This window comes from Cenococcum geophilum (genome assembly GCF_001692895.1).
Source record: "Cenococcum geophilum 1.58 unplaced genomic scaffold K441scaffold_78, whole genome shotgun sequence".
Classification (NCBI taxonomy): domain Eukaryota; kingdom Fungi; phylum Ascomycota; class Dothideomycetes; order Gloniales; family Gloniaceae; genus Cenococcum; species Cenococcum geophilum.
Window position 1 is genome coordinate 369435 of NW_027137636.1, and position 24115 is coordinate 393549.

Here is a 24115-nt window from a genome sequence, read left to right on the forward strand (position 1 = left end):
TATAACTACGTGTATTGATGCCTTCCATTGGGCGTGTCAAGGCTCTCTCAGACTCTGCAGTGAATTTACGGTTACGCTGCGGATCCACATCCTGACGAGCAGGAGGATAATAATGCGAGTCGTATTTCACTTATTCATCACTATGTGGTATCCGAGGATCTCCAAACAGCCTAGCCGGACCGGCCTGCCTGGCTGCAAGAAAGCTGACATATATGAAAAGTCAAAATTAACCTCATACGTACCTGGATATTGAGATTATTCGTAAAACAAATTGGAAAAAATTCAACGACAAAAACCAAATAGTAACCTAGTATCCCTTAAAATGACTTCCGCCTGTCAACATAAACTCATGGTGTTGATATTAGTGATTGAGGAAAAGGAACTATATTGGGCCGACCCGGCCAATCCCGTTTGCAGACACTCCCCGCGTTCGCTCATCCTCGCATGGACAAGATTTTATAATACTTGATTTTATATTACGTATTTTTGGTTCGCTATTTCATCTGCTGAATGTTTAATACTCATTGCAAAGCGATATGCATTTTGACTAAGCCTTTTAGAACCTACAGAAGCAGCCGCCCTTTGCTAGAGCAGCGGAAGGGCTTCTGAAGTTTTCTCTCACTTACATATGTGCAGTGTTAAAACACCTGAAGATATGCAGAAGTCTAGCTAAAAGAGCTCGCATCGACTTAACCACCTAGGCCTCCCATCCCACAAACGAACGCAAAACTACTTATAAGAGCCCGGGTACCGATTTGTGATACAACTCAACTCGCTACTTTTACCCAAACCAGGAATGCCCCAATGCTGACCTAACCAAATCCAAATCCGCATCCAATTTACATATAAAAGCCCAACACCTTATTCGCCCGATCCATCGCCTCCTTCTCCCCCGCAGCCAGGTCCCCTTTCGAACTATCCCACTCCTTCAACCCCATAGCCCTAGCGCCCCCCTCCCTAACCAACTCCTCCACCTCCTCAGCCTTCACCCTCCCAACATGCCGACTCTCGCCTTCCCCACCCCCAAAATCCGGTGACGGCACCCCCCGCACAAACGCGTCGCGCTGGCGCACCAGATACTCCGCATTCCGCTCCGTCAGCGGGCAGGCTGGGATATACAGGACGCTGGAGTCGGCCTTCCCAGCATGGACGCGGTCGACGGCGTGAATAGCGTCGCAATGCCAAGCGACATAGTCACCCGGACGCACAGTCGGGACGTGGACCATGGAGCGCGCGAGGTCGAGATGCGGGTGCAGCAGGGGCGAGAGCTCCTGGCCGTGGCCGGGATGCGCGCCCTGCAGCCAGGCCGACGGCGCCGGGTCCAGGGTCCAGTTCGCGGGGCTCAGGAAGTCGGCCGACGCCGTGACGGCTGCGGTCGCGGTCTGCGCGCCGGCGGGGACGCCGCGGCGGGGTGAGAAGAACGGGCGCAGCAGGTAGTAGGCGGTGGTCCTGGCCAGCAGCGGGTTGACGAGGAGGGTCCCTTCGTTAGGCGCCGTGGTGGAGAGCGAGAGCCAACCTTGGTACATCCGGAACATGCTGCAGGCGCCTACGCCTTGGTGCAGGTCCGAGACGACGGGGAGCCGGCAGCTGGCTTCNCATGGGTCGAAGCGCTCCCATTGCCCATCCCAGATGGCGTTGTAGACGCCGCCGAGGCCGTAGCCGCGCTCGTCCCAGCGCTCTACGCTGCCGCCGTCGACGTGCGGGCCGAGGGCGAACTTCGCGTCGCCGGGCTGCCGCATCCGTAGCCGGTCGGCGTAGCTGGTTGGGTGCTGGGTTGAGATGGCGGCCGAGGGGTCGGCGCTGTGCCAGAAGGACATCAGGAAGCGGTGAGTTTGGAGGAGCTGGGGGTGGGCTCGGGCTTGGAGCTGGGTGCGGGACCAGTAGAGCTCGTAGACTTGCGGGTTGTCGGCGGGGAATGCTGTTGAAGCTGTCAGCCAAGTAACGGGACATCTCGGGACTGGACTTGGAAGTTCTTGGAGGAGATGATGAGGCCGGAGTGATGGGATGGAGATTGACGCGCCTTTAGTGTGCGGATTCTTCCGGATATACTCCCGCAGCTCTTCCTTCCATTGCAATGCTTCCTTCTCCGGCACCACACCCCTCACAACCGCGACGCCTCGCTTCCCGTGCTCTTGCTTGAACGACTCGGACGCATTGCCAATGTCTTTGAAGTTGATCTCCGGTACCACTTTTGATCCCAATTCCACAATGATCGGAATCTCTTCCCGCAAGTCCCGCAGCAGACGTTCCCAGGACTCCCGTATAGCGTCCTCGCGACCTTTGATCAGTCGGCCTTTAAGCTCTGCATATTGAGGGGCTAGCGGTGCGAACTGTTGGCCCGAGAGACTCTGGAATGCGTCGGATATGTCACCGGCCCGTTTCTGCACATGGGTGGCAGCTGTGCGCAGCTGTGCGACTATGGGTCTCGTTGTGGCGAATCTCGAGAATCTTCGAGCAACGTGCATGATGGGTTGTCGGGGCTTCATGTGATTAACTCCGGGGATACGATATAGTAAGTCAATCTGGAGCAAGGATGGTGGCGTGTTGGTTTTGTGCCCATGCCATTATATAACAAGCCGTGCTCCTGTTATGCCGATGGCGTGGGCAGCGGATGGAAGAATGTTGAGGTGGTCGGGTAGATCTCCGTATTGGGTACTCCGGTTTCCTAGAAATCGGCTCGTCTATCTCCGGAGCTTTTGCAGGTAGTCGTTAAACCGTCGACGAATTAACAGGCAACAGGCTCTTCGAGAACCATGCTGTAGAGCTTTACAGCTGCATGGAGAAGCTTAGCGCGCTCGAGAATTACAGTTTGGGATTCAGCGATATTAACAGACCCAATAGAGTATGCTTCGCGGTAAACCTTCCTAAGTCACTGATAAGTGCAGTGGAGTTCAGCGATACCCTGGATTAGAGTAGCACAAGCAACGAGGTAACCGACTCTACAAGGGTGACATGAACGGATTATTAGCGGTTCGGCGGATTGTATACTCATATAGTCTATGCCGAGGAACTACTATCCGTACATGTGACCCCCTTGTATTTGGAGTCTTCCTCTCATCCAGGGATGCCACCCCGCACCCCACCACCTACCGTCCTTGTTTCAACTTCCCCGGCCAAAGCCAGCTACAAGGGAGCAGATAGGGCTAATAGAACGCATACTCCAAACATGAAGTCAGTCAGGTGTCATCAGTAGCTGCGGCCCCACAGCCCATCTAACAATACAAGCTCTTCCACAACAAGAGGCCGACATCCAGCCGTCTAATTGAGACGGTTGTGCTACCGTCATAGCATCCTCTGCTAGGCAGATGATATGGCTGACGTTAAAGGTCTCAAGCACGCCTTTAGACGGTTCGACGGGACGCTCTCCGGAATCCTCGACAGGGTTCCGGGTATTTGAAGTATGGCATCCCTCAACGCGACCGATACGACGCCGCTCAGCGTCAATCTTCAATCGACTTTTTACGCCCCGCCACAGTCCAGAGGAACCAACTCCAGCATGCCTGACGCTGTCTTACCCAAGGATTTCCTGTGGGGTTTCGCGACTGCAAGGTACCGCTAGAATGTCTCATGACCCCACTGTCACAGAACGCGAGAATTTGCTGAAACAAGGCAACCAATTAGCTACCAGGTCGAAGGCGCATCACACGAGGACGGTCGGGCTGATTCCATCTGGGATACATTCTGCCGCATCCCTGGCAAGGTCGCTGATGGAGGCTCTGGGGATGTAGCCTGCGATTCTTATCATCGGACCCAAGAGGACATTGCTCTGCTCAAGCAGTATCGTGCCAAAGCTTATCGGTTTTCGATTTCCTGGTCACGTATCATCCCTCTCGGAGGTCGCAGCGATCCTGTAAATGAGAAGGGTTTACAGCACTATGTCCAATTCGTAGATGACCTGAGAGCTGCAGGCCTTGAACCGGTGATCACGCTGTTTCATTGGGATCTCCCGGACGAACTTCACAAGCGATATGGGGGCATGCTCAGCAAGGGGGAATTCGTAAAGGACTTTGAGAATTATGCCAGGGTCATGTTTAAAGCCATGGGATCGAAAGTTAAATTTTGGATCACATTTAACGAACCCTGGTGCAGCTCAATCCTAGGCTATAGCACCGGCCAATTCGCTCCGGGACGGACAAGTGACCGGACAAAAAGCTCCGAGGGGGATGGTGGTAGAGAGCCTTGGATTGTCGGTCACAGCTTCTTGCTTGCCCATGCAGCAGCTGTAAAAGCGTATAGGGGGGATTTCAAAGACAAGGATGGGGGTAAAATTGGGATTACTTTAAATGGTGAGCTGTCTGTCATCCAAGCGTGACCGCAGCTGACAAAGGCTGGGTGACTGGACGGAACCTTGGGATCCGAATGATCCGACCGACGTCGAAGCCTGCGACCGGAAGATTGAATTTGCGATCTGTTGGTTTGGAGACCCGATTTACTTTGGCAAATATCCCGACAGCATGCGTAAGCAGCTTGGGGACCGTCTGCCGGAGTTCACGGAGGAGGAGGCGGCACAGGTCAAAGGAAGCAATGATTTCTACGGCATGAACCACTACTGTGCGAATTACATCAAGCACAAGGAAGGAGAGGCCGACCCAGAAGATTATACCGGCAATGTTGAAATACTTTTTGACAACAAGGTAGGTGAAAGCATCGGCTCGGAGACGCAGTCGGTCTGGCTGAGGCCACACCCTGTGGGATTCAGGAAGCTTTTGAAGTGGCTGAGCGACAGATACGGCGGCCCTACCATTTACGTGACAGAAAATGGGACGAGTCTCAAGGGGGAGAATGACCTGAACTTCGAGCAGTTGCTGCAAGACGACTTCAGATGCGAATACTTCAGGGGATATATCGGGGCGTTGGTAGATGCGTACAACAAAGACGGTATCGATATCAGGGGCTACATGGCATGGAGTCTCTTGGAGTAAGTCTCATCCGTCCCGTCTAATCAGATTACTCGCGTTCATAGCTGCGTGATGCCGCCCTATGTCCCGCATTTCGTGTCTCGGACAAAAATAAAAGTGTACACGCAATGGCTAACTGGGATTTCTACAGTAATTTCGAGTGGGCTGAAGGCTATGAGACGCGGTTTGGTGTTACGTATGTCGATTATACAGGGGGGCAGAAGCGGCACCCAAAGAAGAGCGCCAAGGTTATTGGAGATATCTTCGAGAGCTACATTAAAAAGGAGTAAGGGTACAGATCGCGAACGTTGCACTTCTGCAGGGCGTCGATGGCGTGGTGACCGTCGACCGTTGTCTGCTAGCTAGCGCAGGTAAGTCTTGATGTTGATTCCGGCATTCGGATCGGACGCTCTAGGATAGACCTGCATCTCCTAGACCTGCATCTCCTAGATCTGCATGTAGGCTATTAGCTCGACGGATTTTCCTCCATGATGGTATCAAATTGAGATGATGACACCCAATGACGACGATCTGTGCTAGCTGTTGGTGCCCGGGCCGTATGCAGGTGTGGACGTTATTTTACTCATAAACTTTATTGTGACCTGCCCCGGCAATTCGTGCCGTTTCAGCTTGCCATGTGGTGTCCTCGTGGCCGCTAATATTTTGAAAGAAAACGGTAGTTAGATGGGATGCCCGCGAGTCGTACGCTGGCAGCTGCTGGCAGCCACGCCTGACGATGGGCAGCATACGAGATGCCGTTCTGGGGGGATAGGTAAATGGAAGGATACGGATCGCCACCGGCTTGGCTTCCAGAAGCTTTCCATTTACAGATAGTCGCGCACGGGAAGATGAAGGGTTGGAAAGTTCGGTGAGAGAAGAAGCGACGTAGATGGTGGAAGAGTTTCTTCCCTGCCGCTGGCGGTGCAGGCGTCACACCTCGTCGAGGGGATTGAAGAATGTGATTTGTTGTTCGGGTTTCCCGAGCAATATGATTGGCGGATGGAGGCAAAACCTTCTTTGAAAAGGTTGTAACACAAAGATCCAATTTTCTTCGTATTCATCATGGGCTATTCCCTCTAGCTTAAAGCCTCACGTCTCGAAGTCCATCATCATGGAAAAAGCCGCGAACTATTGGCCCAACTGAGACAGCGCTGGCAGCACTGAGGGCACTAGCAACATTGGGCAATTGACAATTGATCCCCCAGATTGGCGCCAGCGCGGCTGAGATTTGGATCCTTCTGTAGGCTTCGCCGATGGACTCGTCAGCCACTCATCGGCCATCCAAACTCTAAAATATTCAACGAAAAAATCTGGTCCAATCAGGTAATTTGCTAGATTTAGATCATCGTCGATAGCGTCTTCTGCGTCTGAGAGCCACCTGCATGATGGGCATCTTGTTTGTCGCCATGGCCCATTTGCTTTTCCCGCTGCCCTCCACATACCTCCCGATGGCAATTGCTCAGCACCTGAGCTTCGGCATTGGGACCACAAGCTCCAGGCCAAAAAAATTTAACAAAGCGACGATAGTTTAGCGCAGTCTTATTTGCTGAGTATACCTGATACCTGGACACACATGAACCGAAAAGGGCGCACTGGCGGTCACCGCACAACGGATGAAGGCCAATCCACACACGACAAAAGCACCCCAAAGCACCGCCAGCGCTCCCCGGCACTTCGCAAGCATTAGCCGGCATTAGCTAGTATTTGCAAGCACCCGCCATGCTAAAACTGTTTTTGTCGACTAGACGGCAAATCTGGGAATCTCCAGCAGCATGCCAAGCGTTGATGAATGCTTAGCCGCATGATCGTCTCGTTGAGATTCAAAAATATATAGGTGCCGATTGGATGTGGCGAGCGTTAGAGGGCTTCAGCAGCTTATTGGGGGATCCTTTCGCTCGGTATTCGGGTCGTCGCGCTAATCCTCTTGCTACAAGCCAGGCAGAGGTGATGGACGCCGCAGCCGGGCGTAGCCGTTTGTCATCACCCTTCAGAGACAAGAAATGTCAATTTTTGGATCGTATGATGCAGCCGCCACTGTCAGCCCCCTTTCTTGTGCCTTTCGCAATACTTCCGCTGCAATAAACCTTATCGCAATATGTTGCCAGTTTACTAGCAGTCCCCGCAGGGGACTGTGCCACCTAACGTGCCCTCTCCCCAGATTCTGCCCGCATTTCCCTCTCATCATCCTGCCGAAAGATTTTCTGTTGCTTAGTGCGGGTAGCCAGCTACCAGCAACAGCCTGGAGAGTTGAGGGAATTTCGGGGCTAAGGGCTCATGTTGGGCGACAGCGATTTGATGCTTTTGGATTTTGACTTTCTGATTAGATATTGAGGCGCCAGGGTGCTGAAACGGGATTGGGGGAGAAATGAGTGCGTGTTCTTCATAGCATCCATGTATCCCCGAAAGCCCCCGCGGATGCATACGCAGCAAGGACATGGCCTGCGGCAGTTTGCGGTGAATTCGACACAAGCTTCTCCTGATGGAGAAGCGCTCGGGCACAGGTAGAGTGCTGGCGCCATCGTTTAGGGCCAATGCGTGACGACCGGCGAAGGAGCTGTGAAAGGGCTGCGCGGGCTGCGAGGGCCACTGTCAACGGCAACCGTCGTGGTGGTGGTGGTTGTGGTGGTGTGTGGGCGGTCTGTCCACAACTCCAGCAGCAGCAAAGTTCAATTCTTCTCGAAGCATTATTGTCGGGCTAATTGGCAGCTAAGCACCGAAAGTAGCGCCTGGCGCACCATCTGTCGACGGCCCTAGTGCCTTGCCCGCGCGCATCCATGCCTCGTTCGTCCATCCCTTTTGACCCTCCGTTGAACATCCCTCCAGCCCCACTTAACAGAGTTTGCCGGACTCTGCTGTGTCCCTGTAGCCACGTGCTGTACGTGGTGGTTGGTCTCGGCAAGGCCGCTCAGTGGGCAAGGGTGTGCACACCAGGATGCAGGAAAACAGGGCAAAAGGGTCAGCTCATCTTGCTGCAGGGGTCGGCTCTTGCAGCATTTTGCCGGGGGCACGGGGCACGAGGAGCAGCGATTGATGCCAAGCCAGCTGAACGACCCCCTTATACGACGCCCTAGATTAGGGAAGCAAAATAGCGGCGAGATAAGCGTCGCCATCTTCGGCCTCTGATCTTGCCCTGCCATGTGGGCCACGCTGGGATATTCCACGTCCTTGGAGTGGGCTCAGACTTCACATTGGCTGACCGTAGATGGGACTTCGTCTGGCAATGCTGGCAAAGTTCTGGCAAGTTTGGGAGAACCCTCCAAAGGAGGCCAGGGAAGAACAAGGGGATTTAGCTCGAGTCACACCAGCATCCACAGCCGTGCCAACGTCTTAACCTCCCTCCAATACCATCGTCATCTCGCCATCTCGCCATCTCGCTGTCCCGCCATCGAATCAATCCCGGCCGGGACCACGCATCTTCCGCGATGCGACCGAGAGTGAACACGACGGGCAGAGGATCGCGGGCGGATCGCGAGCTGCACTGATGACGCCTGTCGAGATCTGCCTCCAGCAGGCCCTGACACCGCCTCCGGGTCCTACCCGGAACTCCATTAGGAAAAGCATGGTCAAGGGTCGGTCGCTGGTCACGTTTGGCTGGGGCAGTTTCGGGGCAAGCGTATGATTTTGGCCCGATGCAAGCATATCGGAGGCATGTACGCCCGACGGTGATAGGTAGCTGCATGCAGGGCTATGAGCGGTTCTCGAGCGCCTCCTTCTACGCCTCGTGGGCTCGTCTCCAGAGTTTGAATGTGAAACCGCTTCCCCGCAGATATACGCACGTGTGTGCTTACCGGCGTCTTGGATCGAGAAAATAGTGGCAGCCATGATGCAGGGCAGCCCAGGGCAGCCCGGGGTGGGCACGCCTCCTGGCAAAGCGGTCTGCTTCCAAGGGCACGAAGAGTTACATCCAGGTTGCGGATGAGCTTTTGATAATTAGTCCCTGCATGCCCTCGACAAACTTCCCCAAGATCCATCTGCAATCCAAGTAGCAATTTCTCCTGACCATCCACCACTTTCCAAGCTTTCCAAACCCTCTTCTTTCTCCTCATTCCCAAATACCAAGTCCCTTTCCCCAGATCACACCTCGCAGATCACAAAAACCCAGCCTGCGACCATTGTCCCCGGCAACCGTGCGGGTCTGCATCTTGCATTATTTACATTAAAGCCAGGTCCGCCGGCCAACTTCCAGCATTTCTTCGTCATACTGAGCTGCTCCCTAGCTCTCTGGCCGCTACTGCTTGCTGCGCTCCGTTCGTCAGTTCCGAGAGCCGCTGGCAATCACTCCCTTCTCCGTCACCGCCGCAAGCGGATCATCCATGACTTCTATAAGACAATTCAGGAACCCCATTCAGTGTCGGAGTTGCCACCCCATGAGTACTCACAGCTACGTTTCGTCTCCTCATATGGCCAGCGTGAAGAAGTCTCCCTCACACGAGGGCTACTCTTCCGAGTCTGAGTCCAAGATGCAGTCCAGCCTGCCTGGTGCCAAGCGACGTGCCTCGAGAGCGGGCACCCGCAGCGTGACCACCCTTACGGCCGCCCAGCTGGAACGCAAGCGGGCCAACGACCGCGAGGCCCAACGGGCCATCCGGCAACGAACCAAAGATCACATCGAGAATCTGGAGCGCCAGATAACCGAGTTGACCGCACAACAGGACACCAGCAACCAGAGCAAGCTGATAGAGCTGATGCAGCGCAACGAAGAGCTCGAGCAGGAGAACACAGTGCTAAAGACGCGGCTCAATCACGCTGCAGCAGCGTTTGGATGTGCGGATTCAAGCGGAGGTGCGTTGGTGTCAGATTTCTCTTCAAGCCCTGTGCGGCGGCTGCGCGCCCATTGGCTGTGTGTGGCCCGTAAGCCGACAGCCGCTTTCCCCTTCAGTCCCATTCTTTTTCCCCCAAATCTCAAGTTTATCTCGTTTCGAGCGGCAAGACCATTGCCATGGGATCGAGAGCGAGTTGGTGGCCCCAAGAGCTGCGCTGACAATCCTTTTGCTTTTGCAGGCAGCATTCTAGGTAGCGGCGACAGTGGCATGCTAACACCGGGAGGTGTGCCTTCGCCAACCGACAGGATCCAGATACTCAGCCAACCGCGGCCTTCATCGACGCCGACCGCCAGGAGCGTCCCCTCAATTGCAAATCCTGCCCCAACCGTCTCGCAACCGGACCAATGGCAACCCCAGCATACCGGCTACAGCACTGCAGCCTCCTCCCCTCTTGAAGCCTCCTCGGTGCTATCCGACATCTCCGGCCCCCCAGATACAGTGCGCTGGAGCCCGCACCCGCACTCTCATCAACATTCGACCTCGCTGCCGGTACCGGACAGCCCTCTGCACGCCGTTGACTCCTCGCATCTGCCATACTCCTATGTTTTAGATACCAGCGGCCGCCCAATGCAGTACCAGATGGAATCCCAGCCTATGGTCTCCCAGTCCATGTCTGGCTACGGCACACCGACGTCAAACCCCTCACCGCACCCGCCAGAGTTTCATCGCCATCTAACTCTGCAGCTAGCCACGGCTCAGCAGCCACAGTACTCGTATACTACCCACAGCCATCAGGGGTACTTGCCTACCTCGACACATCCAGGCGAAATGGCTATGATGCCACAGCCGATGATGGGCGAGCAAGGCCACATAATGTACCACATGAATCCGAACATGAAGACTGAGCAGCACTGAAGAGATTTAGTAACGACGGAGTGTGTTTATATCAACCGGCGTGTTCGAGCGGGTTCGAAAGCCAGTACAGTACGGGAGTCAGAGCGGCTGAGATAACGACAGCATTGAGCGAGTTTTGTTGTCAATCGAGTGCAGAGACAAAGCAACAAAAGTTATCTTGTCAATGTAGCCCAGACCGGGTCAGCTCAGCTAGCAAGGGCAACTTGATCCTAAGCAGCACCTCCGATCCGATAGTTAGACAGCTAGATGCATTGGACACCAACCCAACATGGTCTCCAGCCCACCGAAATTCTAGCTTTCGAAACCACTCCCTCCCAGTTCACCTACACCGACAGCGGTACGACGAGACCGGATAACAATTTCGTTGAAACAATGGTCGAAAACGTAAAGTTACCGTGCATCGCGACCCTTGTTGCAGCATATCCGCGCATCCTAGACTGGAGCGGGGCTACACGCGTGGCATGCAGGCTTCATGCAATAGCACCGCCACTTAAGACGCCTTCTGCTTGGCCTGGGTCTCACGGGCCTGGTCCATGCGAATTTGTGCGAGAAGCTCGGGATACTGTGAGTTAGTCAGCTGGGACGCATAAAAATTAATTCCAGTGTACATGGAATAGCACGATGCTTGCTGCCTCAAGCAATGACGTCCGGAAGGAGTGAAGAGCAGACAATGATTACTGCACGGCCTACCACATACCACCCCAACCAACCGAACATGGGCGAGGAAAGGAAGAACGAAGAAGGAAAAAAAGACCACTTACCCATCTCTCCCCCACATCCGGATGACTCCTGACCCTGTTCATGAGCGTCGCTTCGCCCAGATGTCCCCACCGGCCCTTCACAAACGTAAACTCCACATCATCCCTGCGACCGCTGCGCGCCTCGTCCCGCAGCGCCAGCACCGCGTCCGGCACCTCCATAGCCTCAAACGTGGCATCGTAGCTGACGCCCTGGAAGAACGGCACGCTGTAGCGGGGACCCTCCCCCGCGCGGGGCGACAGCACGCGGTGCGTCGTCGACGCGCACACGCCGCCCGTCAGAGCCTCCATGCCCTGGCCGATGGCAACGACCAGCGTGCCTGCAACCGGCGGACAGTCGATCCAGACGCCCGCCGCGTTCTGCGCCTGCAAGCCCGCCTGCCCGGACGCCTGCAGCAGGTAGCTCGTCAGCATACTGTCCTTGTGCGGGCCGACGCCCTGGCGCGCGACATCGTGGCGCCGCCACTCCTCGTGGCTGGCCGAGGCGGACGGCGGCGGGACGTCGCGTTCGGGGTATTTCACGATCTTTAGCTTGTGCTGCTGGTCCGAGTCGAAGAAGCGGGCGAAGGCGCCGGCGGGCAGCCCAATGGCCTCGGCGATCAGCGACGTGAAGAAGGTGCTGATGTCGCTCATGCGCGCCATGTAATCTTCGAATACGGGGCGGAAGCACGGCAGCAGTGCAGCGCTGGGCCATTGGTTCGGCGCGAGTAGGTTGTGGTAGAGCGGCGCGGTTGGGGAAGGCACTGCGTGCGGCGTCGAGAGATCTAGCTGTTCGCGGTGGTCGGGGTTGTGCGCGGTGGTTTCGTTGTCGAGCTAGGTGAGAGGTTAGCTAGGGGTTTTGGTGAAACTCGGAAAGAGTGAGCGAATACGAGTTCGAATGCGAATTCGAACGCGAATGCGATTATGGAAAGGGGTGGAGGGAATGGGGGCGGAAAAGATACGATATGAAAAATTAATCGACGCTTATGGTTTACGATGTGTTACTAGATCTTAGCGTAGAATGTTTGTTTAGATACGCTTGAAAAGTTTGAGATTAGGGAATTGTAATGGCTTCTTGACTTCTTGCTCTCTGCTCTTCGTGGTCTTGGTGCTCTCTCTCTGTGCCTGCTTGTCTTGCTCCGTTATCCCTTGCTCCGTTATCCCTTGCTCTTCGTTGATGCCTTGCTTCTTGCTGCGGCGCGTCTCTTGGCGTATGCACCTTTCTCTCTAAGATCTAACACGGGGTAGAAGCTGTGTAACGACGAAAACCGGATTGAAGAGGATGCACGAGCTAGGAGAAGCAGCAGTATCCCCTTCATATAAAATAAAGTAAAAGCAAAAGTATATCTGATAAGACAACACAAACGCAAAAAAATAATCTAAATCAGGGGCTTCGAAGAAGAAAAAAAGAGGGGCATGCAGAGACTATTGGAAAAACCATTGCTTGGGAAAAAGGAAGTGGAAATAGCTCAAACTCAAAAGTAAGTGCGGTGGCTAATGTGAGACGGGGAAAGAGCAAATGCACTCACTCGACTCCACCCCAAAAAGCTCTTCTCGTTCTTCATCTCGATGTGTTCCTTCTCTTCCAACGGCAGCTCCTCGAAAAACTTGTGGCACTCCGCCACTACGTCCGCGACTAGGTTATCCGGTAGGCCTGTTTCAGACAGGTACAGGAAGCCAACGTGCAGTAGGGCGGAGCGGAGAGAGGAGAGGAAGGCGGGTTTGAGGGTAGGGTCGCGTGCGTGCGAGAGGGGGAGGATTGGAATGGCGCTGAAGGGAGTCGCGGTGGCCATGTTAGTAAGGCAGGTGACAAGAACGAGAACGGGAATTAGAGGGAAAGCTTCTGGGATACGGCGACGAGCGATGGGTTAAATGAGATTGGGAAACGGTGAGTGGATGTTGCTGCTCCAGCTCAGACGATGGTGATGCCATTTCCGTGCTATTCCCGTCAACTCCCACCGCACTGCGGGGCTCTGCAACAGCGGTCTCGCCGCTCACGCAACAAGCCCGCGCTCTCACGCCTTTCTCAGAACCTCAGTGCCGCGCCCGGATGCCCAATTCCTCGCTGCGCGTACGACCAAGCGTCTCTGAAGCACCGGCACGCAGGATGTGTGATTGCCGTCTTTGCCTTCCGTCTACCCCGCCCCACCTCGGCACGACGCCACTGCATTTGACGTTAAACGTGCAGGCGGAACGACTGTCCCGACCACGCGGGTCGCCGAGCCGATCGCTCGCTCGCGCACACGCGAGAATGGAGGTTTTTTTTAAGGTTCTTGGGTAATGCTGCCGGGGGGAGTAGGCTAGCAAGGCCGTGGTGTAATGTTGCTGGGGATGGGTTGTGGGTAAGATAAAGACAGGGAGGAAGAGGATGGGCTGGTGAGGTGGATGTTGGTTGGGGCGCGCAGTGATGCATTATGGGATGGCCTTGGGAAGGTTAGTATAGCTTCAAGGGGATTACAATGGAGTCTTAGAAGTTTCACGATATAGGAAACCCCCAAATTCCTCATACGCAGTTTCAAAAATCTTCAAAAATATCTAAAACTCATAAGTAGTGGCAATAAGTGAACAGATGGCGTCTCACTTAATCATGCTTAAGCCTTATAAGATGGATAGCACAGTAGAGATACTTGGAGTTGATATAGGGCTCGGATCAAGACAAACAACGACAGCAGTCCAAGCAACCTTCCCACAAATCACTCTCTATTCACAAGTCATCCGTCACGTTCCCTCTGCCCCAAAATCCAAACCTCGCACGAGCTCTCGTCACAAAATAGTTCTGCTCATAACAACGAGCCAAAGCCTCTCAGCCCACCCCAGGACATCCTCAACCTCTCCATTGAATCCAAAACCAGTATAAAAGCTTCCAAATCAGACTCCTTTTTACGCCGGTTACTCACCCACCTCCTCAGTAACACCTACGCCCACGGCGCGATCCGCTGATGTGTCAACATCTCGCCCAGCTTTGGGTAGCGTCGTTCTGATATCCGTGGCGTCGCTTTGAGTATTGCTTGATCCCCTGAAACAATTTAAGGCGCTGTCTTGATCAGCAATATGAATAATATCACGAAACGATTAATTACCTGAGTGTTAGGAACCTTGAATGCGTTCTAGCATTTCGAGGCGCGGAAGGCGGTGCTCGGCACGGAGGGCCGCAAAGGCGATGGAGAGACATGCGGCGATATTTCGGAACATCTTAGCGTGATGGGGGAATCGAGACAAGGGAGTTGAGATGAGGTGGTGAGAGCGTAGGAATACTCGAGAGATTGTGAAATGTGGGAACGTCCTTAAATCTAGGGACGACGGATACGGTTGGTGAAGTTTAATGAACTCCAAAACTTTGTGGGGTTTTTTTACGAAGTTAAGGAAAGACGTGAGATATAAGACGATTCGAGGCAGAATGTCAATGCGACGATATATATAAAGTGCGAAAAAGGTGAATGTTCCGTGAATCCAATGCCATGGCCACAAGTGAATCATCAAATTAAAACAGATGCTAGAGCCCAACCCGAACCAGTCCCGTATACACGCACCAGACCTGGAGCAACGCTCAGCGTTTCTCAGGCGGATATGAGCCATAAAAATCCTTTTCATCCAGGTATGCACCTAGTGGCTCGCCGATACTAGACGAATAACCTGAAGGTGCTGCGTTGCCGAAGCTCACTACACTAGGAGGGCCGCCCATTTGACCTTGCCCAAGGTTACCGTTGCTGACGCCACCTTGTTTCAGGTCGTTAGGGTTGATAATACCACCGTCGCCGCCTCCAACGACGATTTCCCCTCCTCCCTTTACTCTGCCGACGACCATGCCTTTGGCGACGGATTTAATAACAGCACGGCGTGAGACACCTGTTACATCAATGTACACGAGGCCAACGTTTTTGACGCCGCCAGCGAGATCTGCCGCAATGGATCCAGCATCTGGACCGTATTTATGACCTACAACTGTCGTGGCAGCAGCACCGCTCATGATAAGCAAGTTTTTACCCGAATATGCAATACCGTCCGCGATGGTTGAAAATGCAATCATCGATTTGTTCAGGAAACCGGGCTTGTATTCTTCGTCGGGTGTCCCATCTTTGTTCATGCCCTTGGGCGTCTTGACTTTTCGACCTGCGAGCGACGCTCCAAGATTCTGTGCGTATTTTGTCGCTTGGCCGACCGTTTTGGCTGAGAGACCTGCTGCGCCGGTGGTAAAAGTGTTAATCTTACGCACGCGAGCATGAGTCGTAGGTGTGAAGGTCATAGGCTTTTCGGCGGGCTTTGTTTTCTGAGTAAAACTCTCAGCGCCTGACACTAGCATGTTACTAAGCATGCTTGAACCGGTGACGATAAGACGGGATGCCGCTGCAGCGTTCTGCACAAGGGCAGAGTCCCTGTATGCAGGATGTCGAGCCATAGAGAGGTAGTCTTCTGAAATTGGACGAACGTCGATCCGTTTGCCATCTTCGGATACTTGAATTTCCACAGGATCTAAAAATACGGGTTAGAGTGTGGGCTGACTTTTGAATCTAAAGTTGGTCCTGCTTACTCTTTGATCCGGGTTTTAAATTTGGATCTTCCACGACATTGGTCCCTTCTACCAATTCGCCAACAACGCTGCCGTCATCTTCATTTACAAGCACAATTTGTCCGGGTTGTTTCTCTTCACTTTCCCCAATACCCACATACGCCTCACCTGGTGCAAATTCTGCAGGATTGTAGGGTTTGGGGGCTTTTCCAGATGGCGGGGGCGCTGCACGCTCGAGGAACGCAGTGCACTGTGCTAGTATGGTCTCAAAAGTATCAACGTCCTCCTGAGTGACAGGGTGTGGGCCTTTCCCTAGCGTGGGAAATTCAATGCGGGTGAAAGCGCCACTGTCCGGTCCCAGGTCCCAGCGAGGAATCAGATAGCTTTTTGGCGGCTGATGGTATATTTGGGTTGTCGCTGGTAGAGGTAGGTCGAGCTCAGGAGGCAGGTTGAGGTGGAGGTAAAAGTCTTCTTCGGGCGCTTCGTTCTGACCGTGGGTGTTGCTCAGATCTGCGAATGGAGAGTTTGTTGGGACCATTAATAACGAAAGAGTTTGAGGGCCAGAAGGTGTGAGAGAAGATTCCTCTCCATTCTGTATGTGATACGCTCGAATTCCCTTTATCGAATAGAGGAGGCGGGGGTCGTTGTGGCCTGCCATGGTGGGGGAGGGGGAGGTTCGAGGTGGTAGTGGGGAGGCCGGAAGTGATGGGCGACTTCAAGAAAGGATATTTGCAACTAGTGGGTTGATATTTATAAATAAGGTGGTGAATGTAGGAGAGAAGGACGCGTATCACGGTCTTGGAGTAGAGAGGGCTGAAAACGAGGGGTGTGGTAGAAAAGCCAAGCACGCTCCACCAAACGCGCGCCTACGTCAGGCCTGAAATTTGGTTCGCCATTATGGGCTTGCACAGCCACGTCTCATGCAGGACAGCACGTCAAATCAAGCAGCCCAATTCCAGGCCTGTGGCTGAGCGGATGGCGCATTTACAGTGAAACTTCGCCACAGCAGTCTTGATGCTTAATATTTCCCTGCTCTATCCCCTGTCCCGCGGTTATCGATAAGATCCAGCCAGTAGAATGAATAGGATCAAGGTTCCATGATCGAATCTACGGGTTGAAGAAGCTTCTGTGGATGTCCGCCTACCTATTCGTTCTTCGTGCAGTGTGTCCAATAGTCAGCGGATGGCGAGCTTTGAGGCCTTCTAGCTGACTGACTGCAGCTAAGTGGATCGCTCGCTGTCCGCTACGTCAAAATTAGGTACGCTGACTGTTAAGCTGTCAGCTCGCTATCCGAATTATAGATTTTTAGCAGCACCCCTATATATAACATGCGGAACGTTGATCCCCCAACGTAAATTTTGACCCGAGTTTATAAGTAATAAGCCAATCAATTTTAGAGCTTTATTATATAGACTTTAATTAATATATATAGGGGTGGGGTTTTCCAGGGGGAGACCCCCTGGGACCCCCCTATATAGAGCTTTTGCTTAATTTAGAAGTAGTAGTAAGATTAAGGCGCCTTGGTCACTGCTAGGTAAGGATCTACTACAGTAACTAAGGCGCCCTACTTAAGCTGGGCTTAAGGATTATATTGGTCACAAATCTAGTATATATTTGGACTGCAGAGCTTTAATACAGAGCCCTCTACGTAGGATCTGATATAGTGGGTACATATTTGCGTTCCCAAATATCGTCACGTGACGCAATTTTTGGGTGACGAAAACCGCCGTTAATGTTGCTTAACTAATACCTACCGGAGGTTCCTCCGTCCTTCCTATCTTCTCTCTTACCTATCTCCTTATCTGATGCTGTCTATATCACTATATCGACCAATAGATCCCTTCATAGAGACTAGGAAGGAGTATTGGAGCGCCTCTAGCTCTTATAAGGAGGAGGAGGGAGGAAGGGAAAAAGGTATAGAGGAGGGAGTATTTATAGACGGGAGGAGGCCTGCGAACGGAAGATTAGGCAGCCATAATATAGACGTTAACGTTGCTTAGCTAATACCTACTAGACGCCCCTCCGTCCTTTCTATCTCCTCTTTTACCCATCTCCTCGTCAGATGCTATCTATATCGCTATATTAACCAATAGATCCCTTAGTAGGGACTAGGGAGGGGTATTGGAGCACCTCTAGCTCTTATAAGGAAGAAGAAAGAAGAAGGAAGGAAGGTATAAAAGAGGGAGTATTTATAGACGGGAGGAGGCCTATAAACGGGAGATTAGGCAGCCATAATATAGATATTAATATTGCTTAACTAATACTTACCAGGCGCCCCTCCGTCCTTCCTGTCTCCTCTCTCACCCGTCTTATTAAATATTATCTATATCGCCACATTGACCAATAGATCCCTTAGTGGGGATTAGGGAGGGGTATTGGAGCACCTCTAGCTCTTATAAGGAAGAAGAAAAGAAGAGAGAAAGGTGTAAAGGAGGGAGTATTTATAGATAGGAGGAGGCCTACGAGTATAGGAGATTAGGCAGCTATAATATAGCTATTAAAGTTACTCGACTAATACCTACTAGAGGCCCCTCCGTCCTTCCTGTCTTCTCTCTCGCCCGTCTCCTCGTCTAATACTATCTATATTGCCATATTAACTAATAGATCTCTTAGTAGAGACTAAGAAGTATTAGAGCACCTTTAGCTCTTATAAGGAAGAAGAAAAGAAAAGAGGAAGGTATAGAGAAGGGAGTATTTATAGATAAAAGGAGGCCCTACGAGTATATAATTTGGTAAGTACTAATAAGTATAAGATTCTTGTATAAGATAGGCTTAATTACTTACCAAAATACGGGGTGTCTCTGTTACTGCAGTGGCTACTATAGTGGTAGAGACGCCTTAAATATTTAATATAACCGACTACTAAGGCTGTTAATAAGTGAAAGGTAGGCTACTGATATGGTGCGAACAATATAGTTATTGATATCGTTTATAGCCTATTTTTGCTTCTAGTGTACGCGTAAATTATCCTTATATTCGGCGTAGAGCTAGTTATAGGCAGTAAGCTAATTTGGGTCTAGCTTTGCTATTAATATAGTTATAGGTAGTATGTCCCTTAGTATGGGCCGACTTAGTAGTTCTAGCTTTAAAAGATCGTCTTTCTTCTTAGATGGGTCGATATACTGCTATACCTTATTAGTTTTGGCTATGTCTTAGATAATAAAGAACTATTAAATCTAATTAGGTGGCTTATTAAGGATAAGGATAATTTTTAATTTAGTAGAGGTCGTTATTTTTAGAATTTAATAGGTTAGGAAGGGTCTAGGTTAGGGTCTAGCTAGCGTCTTAGTAGAACCTTATTTGGATATTTCAAACTTTTAATTTAATTTATTAGTTCGTTTATTAGTTGGATTTTATTATAGGGAGCGCAATTAATAACCCCTACTAACAGCTCTAACTACGTCTAATTTTTAATTTATAAATCGGCAGATCTATAGGTAATAGTTATTTTAAGTAGCTCTAGGTGCGGTATATATAAAATCTTAACTATAGTATAAAAAAGTCGTGGCTGCTAATATGCGGTCCCAAGTAGTATATATTCTCAGAGGTTACGTAACTCCTTATATAAGCGACATTTCCGCCCTTTAAAAAAAATCCAAAAAATCCAAAAATTAATTAACGCTATAGATAGCAGCAATATTGATCTGGCAATACTGCCAATTCTCCCTATATACTATTGTATATATATCTAACAGCTCCAGAAGCGGTAAAAAGGTAGGATGGATAGGGGGGTTAAAATTTAGAAAATTAGATTTCGCGGTTAAGCTGTTTAAAAGTTAGGAAACTAAGACGAATACTACATTCTCTATTTACCTCTAAGCCAGTATATGATTTCCTAATTAGGAAAAGTCGTTTACAAGTAATTACTGCTACCTCCGTGCAAAATCTTCTTATTATACCTCTTTAGTCTTACTTATAGATAACTAAAATCGTTCTATATCGAACTTATATTTAAATATAAGCCCTAAAAGCTTCTTAACTTGTAAGATTGCTATATAGGTTAGCCCGGCTATCTTATCTTTTTCCTTAATATCTAAAACTACCCGGTTAAGTATTAGGCCCTAGCTTTTATATATAGTAAGAGTAAAAGCTAGAGTAATTAGAAATTGACGCCGTAAGTAAAAGCCTTTTATACCCTTTTACTTACAAAGTATAAAAAATATAGGGACGACCTTCTTACTATCCTGCTGAGTAAATAGGGTAGGTCTGTTATACTTATCTACTATAACTAGTAGTAACTAAGGCTAATCCTTTTTAATATCCGCATATCCCTTTTATATAACGTCTTTAATTATACTAGTAGTACCGTTTACTAAGCCTAGTTTAACCTAGATATTATATATTAGTATTACTTTCGCGCTAATATATAGGGCTAGATTCTCTATAGTATCGCACTAATTAGGAGTAACTTTCCGCGTACCTACACTAGTGTTAACTAACTTAATAGCCACTACTGGCTATAAAAGATCGCGAAGCCGAATAGTGTTATACTTACCTATAGCAGCGCGTGTGCCATATAGCCGAATTGCGTTGTTAAAGCCTGCAACCTTATTAGTAGATAGGCCCTGCTTATACCTAGTTAAAAGAAGCTTTTAGGTCAAATTACTTATAGAATTACTACGTAGCTTTACGAGGGCGGTCCTAAATATAGAGCTTTTAGCGTTATTACCGCCCTGCTGTATAACTTAATCTAGGATAGTAGTTTGGTTAATTGCCTTATAGGCTCCCTTTTTATAGCTGGCGAGCTCTAACGGCCTAGCGGGTAGATTATTATATAAGGCCGCCTGACCTATAGGGGGAAGCTGATAGAAATTACCTACTAGTAAGATATTTAAGCCTCTAAAGTAGTTGTTATTACGTATAGGGTAGATCTAATAGAGGTGGCGATTAATCTAGGCCAGATGTACTTGCCCGATTATAAATTTCTTATTAAGGATAAGATAGTGAATATCCTTAAAAGCTTATTATAGAGGCGTAAGACTGGTAGTAGGCAATTTCTTAAAGGGGCGATTTACTGGCAACCTTAATAGTTTATATGTAGTTCTACTGTTAATATTAAAGGCAGCTACTCTAGTAGGGGCGGCTCGAACTAATGGCGACGGCTTGCTATTAGCCCTTACTATATTATAGAGTGTAGTAGAGAGGACAGTAATAAGATGCGATTTGCCGGTTCCTACCTCTCTATTAATATTAATCCGTAGTAGGGGGGGGCCAAGGCCTACTTAGATCTGCCTATAGTGATTAACTATAATATTATAGATATAACGCTGACCTAGCTATAAGGAGGACGGAGTTGCTATTTAGGATAGGCGGCTCTATAGTAGAGGCTGTAGCCATGCTTCCTACTAATAAGTCCTCTTATTAAGCTCTGGGTACGTACCCTAATATATACTCTAGTTATAGTTATAATTAAGCTCCCTATTACTAAGCCTATTAAGATCCTTAAGTTTAACTCCGTTAGTATTTTAAACGCGGGTATATAGGGCCTTAAAGGACTAATATAGCTCTAAGTCGTCTGCGAAATCGCCCTTAAGCTTATTAATATTATTAGCAGTTTTATAACCTTCCTCTAGTTTCTAATTATAGAAGTAGTTAGGTGGGTGCTAATAAGAGTTAACGTAAGCCTAATAGGAAGCTATATAATTAGGGGCCCTAAATCTATTAGTATAAGTAGCTATTTCCTTATACTCCCTCTATGGGTAATAAAGAATAAGCTTTATATAATAGAACTTAGGATACTGTGGATAGGAACGATCGCCGTTATATTACGGAAAGTACGATATAACTTAAGGCTTTACTCTTAGCCGACGCTTATAAGTAGAGTAATTAAAATAGAGTAGAAAATTAAGAAAAGTAACGTCCTCTACCCTATCTGGGCGGCGCTTATATTTATTATAGTTAGACAGTCCGCACCCTCTTAATTGCCTATTATTAAGCTTATATATAGTGCTTCGATTGTCCTTCTAGTAGTAATTTAAAGTTACTATATTCTTAAAGCCTTTATAAAGGGGAATATTAAGAAGCAGATAGTATACCTCCTACGCTAACTAATCGCGTTTAGTAATAAGCTTATTTATAAACCTAACTACGACTAAACTAAAGGCATAAAGGCTATTAGTATACGGCTGTACTAATTAAAGTAACTCCTAGTAGGAAGTTAATTTCTTCTCTTCCTTACTGCAATATTTGCCTATATAGTTAACTATTACTAATATACTTGTAGCGGGTAACGTATTAATATTTACTATCTACGCTAATATTATAGCTGTATTATAACTATTAAGAAGCTTATTATTACGCTGCGGACAGAACGTTTAGTAATATAGATTTTAATCCTTTAATACAGCAGCCTTATTATAGAGAGACCGTAGAAAATAAAAGCGGCACTCCTTTACTCCAGTGGAGGCTTTCTTTAATCTTAAGCAGTAAGATTTGGTGTAATTGCGGTGCCGTTAAAATTAATTAAGGTAGGTAGTAAGAAGCTTACTAGTATTAAGCTGTTCTTTATAGCTTAGAGTAGAAGAATATTAGAGATTAAGAGGCCTAGATTAATTAGGATTAATTACGGATATAAAAGTAGCCTAGTACTTAGTAAAAGCCGCCCTTAATTTAATAGCTAATAGATCTGGCCTTAGGGCTGTTAAACTCTATAAGAAGCTATATATATAGCCGCTACCTTATACCTACCACTTATATTAGGACTAAAAGTTAGTGCTATTAAATAGGCCTATAAGTACGTGCTTCCTAAACAGATCGAAGCGGCGATATAGCCAGTAAGTAGTAATATGCGGATTATTGTTAAGATTTTAAGAAGTAATCTGGTAGCGCTAAGCCTTATTAGTAGCCTTATATTCGTTAAATAGAGGTATATAAGAGTATAGATTATACTAATATAGATTAGCAGCGCTAAGTGTAAAGAATAGAGACCCGCTTTTAATATTCTTAGTATAAGCTATAAGCTTATTTCTCTTCTGCCTCTAGTAAGGTCTAGTGCCCTTAAGGCTCTATATATGCTATACAATCTTATTTAGTAACTAGCTACCCCTATTGCTATTTATAACATTACTAAGCTTATTTAAAGATAGACTATTCTTATCTAATCGGCCGTAAAGGAAATAGGTGGCGTTAAGGGCTTACTCTTTTATAATCCGATTAAACACGTAGTAGCGAAATAAGGGGTAGCGGCTAAACCGACCGTCCTAATACTTAAGCATATACTTAGCGTACGTAGCTAGGGTAACCGTACGGCTTCGCGGTATATTAAAATCGGCTTTGCTATAAGGAAACAGGGTAGGAAAGGCGCCGCGTATAATGAAACTAGCTAATCGCTTAGAGAGAGGTGTTTGTTATATAGTAGGAACCTCTAGGCCCGCTTATAGGTCTTATTAGTATTAAACCTTATGACCTAAAAGCTCCAATTTACTAAGGTTAGGTACTAGATTAGGAACTAAAGTATCCAGTATATTGTTATTAAATTCGCCGTCTAGTATATTACTGCTAAGCTTAGTAGGTAGAGGATTAATAGCAGGAGGACGTTATACAGGAGCAGTAGGGTAAGCCGTTAGGCCACTAGAATTAGACTTTAACTCGTTAATATAAGGTAGTTAATCTAATATAGAGCTATTTTTGGGTAAGCTAGTAAGCCGAGTGCTATATATTTTAACGTCGCGATAATTAGGATAATTGACCTTTAGAAAGTAAAGCCACTATACTATAGTAGAGCGCCTTATAGTATATCGCTTAGTAAACCGCTAACCTAGGTATTCGCCGCCCTCTACTGCCGTAGGCCTTACGACCAGTATATTAAGTTTAGTAGGTAGCCGCGGTAGCTGCCTCTAAGTCTTTAGTGTGTTCTAGCTAAAGCAGCAGACGTGGCCAGTATAGCGATGTTGCTAGCCGCGTATACGCACGACTTGCAGATAAACGTATACACGCGCAATTAGAAGCTCCTCCACCGTAGTAAGTATAGGTAGGAAGTTAGGAATAGGCCCCAGATTAAGCCTATTGCTTTCACCAAATAGGGGAGGAAGGGTTAGATATTTAAGGCTATCGACGTCCTTAATGCAGGCTTTATATATACCTATATTATTACCCTCCGTAGCTAGGCCCATTTAGAACTACCGCTCCTTATAACGACTGCACGTCTCTATATATTTAGCCTGTAGTATACTCCTAAACTTCTTAATTCGCTCCCAATCGACAGCCGAAACGGGTAGTAGTGTAGCTGTAGTTGGAGTAGGTATAGGAGCTAGTTCCGGTAAGAACACATTTGGGCCATCTAAAGTGCCTCTTCTG

At 49.0% G+C, this 24115-nt stretch overlaps 6 protein-coding genes across 6 annotated transcripts; 2 read left to right on the top strand and 4 right to left on the bottom strand.

Moving 5' to 3' along the window:
* Positions 1–839: 839 nt before the first annotated feature.
* On the bottom strand, positions 840–2465 carry K441DRAFT_690901 (DUF1479-domain-containing protein; the record flags this gene model as incomplete). The annotated part of the gene is made up of 2 exons (XM_067652432.1): positions 840–1918; positions 2021–2465. The coding sequence occupies 2 exons, from the start codon at positions 2463–2465 to the stop codon at positions 840–842; spliced, it is 1524 nt and encodes a 507-aa protein (XP_067497380.1).
* Positions 2466–3496: 1031 nt separating this feature from the next.
* K441DRAFT_591949 (glycoside hydrolase family 1 protein) lies at positions 3497–5188 on the top strand (the record flags this gene model as incomplete). Its single annotated transcript, XM_067644852.1, has 4 exons — positions 3497–3549; positions 3622–4293; positions 4328–4918; positions 5050–5188. 4 exons carry the CDS (start codon positions 3497–3499, stop codon positions 5186–5188), a joined length of 1455 nt encoding a protein of 484 aa, XP_067497381.1.
* Positions 5189–5948: 760 nt separating this feature from the next.
* On the bottom strand, positions 5949–6958 carry K441DRAFT_670019 (uncharacterized protein). The gene has a single exon (XM_067650217.1). The coding sequence runs from the start codon at positions 6580–6582 to the stop codon at positions 6427–6429; it is 156 nt and encodes a 51-aa protein (XP_067497382.1). The 5' UTR covers positions 6583–6958; the 3' UTR covers positions 5949–6426.
* A 2307-nt stretch (positions 6959–9265) lies between these two features.
* Positions 9266–10576, top strand: K441DRAFT_592030 (uncharacterized protein; the record flags this gene model as incomplete). The annotated part of the gene is made up of 2 exons (XM_067644855.1): positions 9266–9684; positions 9904–10576. 2 exons carry the CDS (start codon positions 9266–9268, stop codon positions 10574–10576), a joined length of 1092 nt encoding a protein of 363 aa, XP_067497383.1.
* A 490-nt stretch (positions 10577–11066) lies between these two features.
* K441DRAFT_690904 (Clavaminate synthase-like protein) lies at positions 11067–13106 on the bottom strand (the record flags this gene model as incomplete). The annotated part of the gene is made up of 3 exons (XM_067652433.1): positions 11067–11138; positions 11338–12147; positions 12843–13106. The coding sequence occupies 3 exons, from the start codon at positions 13104–13106 to the stop codon at positions 11067–11069; spliced, it is 1146 nt and encodes a 381-aa protein (XP_067497384.1).
* Positions 13107–14860: 1754 nt separating this feature from the next.
* On the bottom strand, positions 14861–16478 carry K441DRAFT_682274 (uncharacterized protein; the record flags this gene model as incomplete). The annotated part of the gene is made up of 2 exons (XM_067651555.1): positions 14861–15783; positions 15842–16478. 2 exons carry the CDS (start codon positions 16476–16478, stop codon positions 14861–14863), a joined length of 1560 nt encoding a protein of 519 aa, XP_067497385.1.
* Between the last annotated feature and the right edge of the window lie 7637 nt (positions 16479–24115).

Bases quoted from the DNA above. Each gene is read 5' to 3' on its own strand.
- K441DRAFT_670019 (XM_067650217.1), bottom strand. From the start codon at position 6,582: ATGCTTGCGAAGTGCCGGGGAGCGCTGGCGGTGCTTTGGGGTGCTTTT.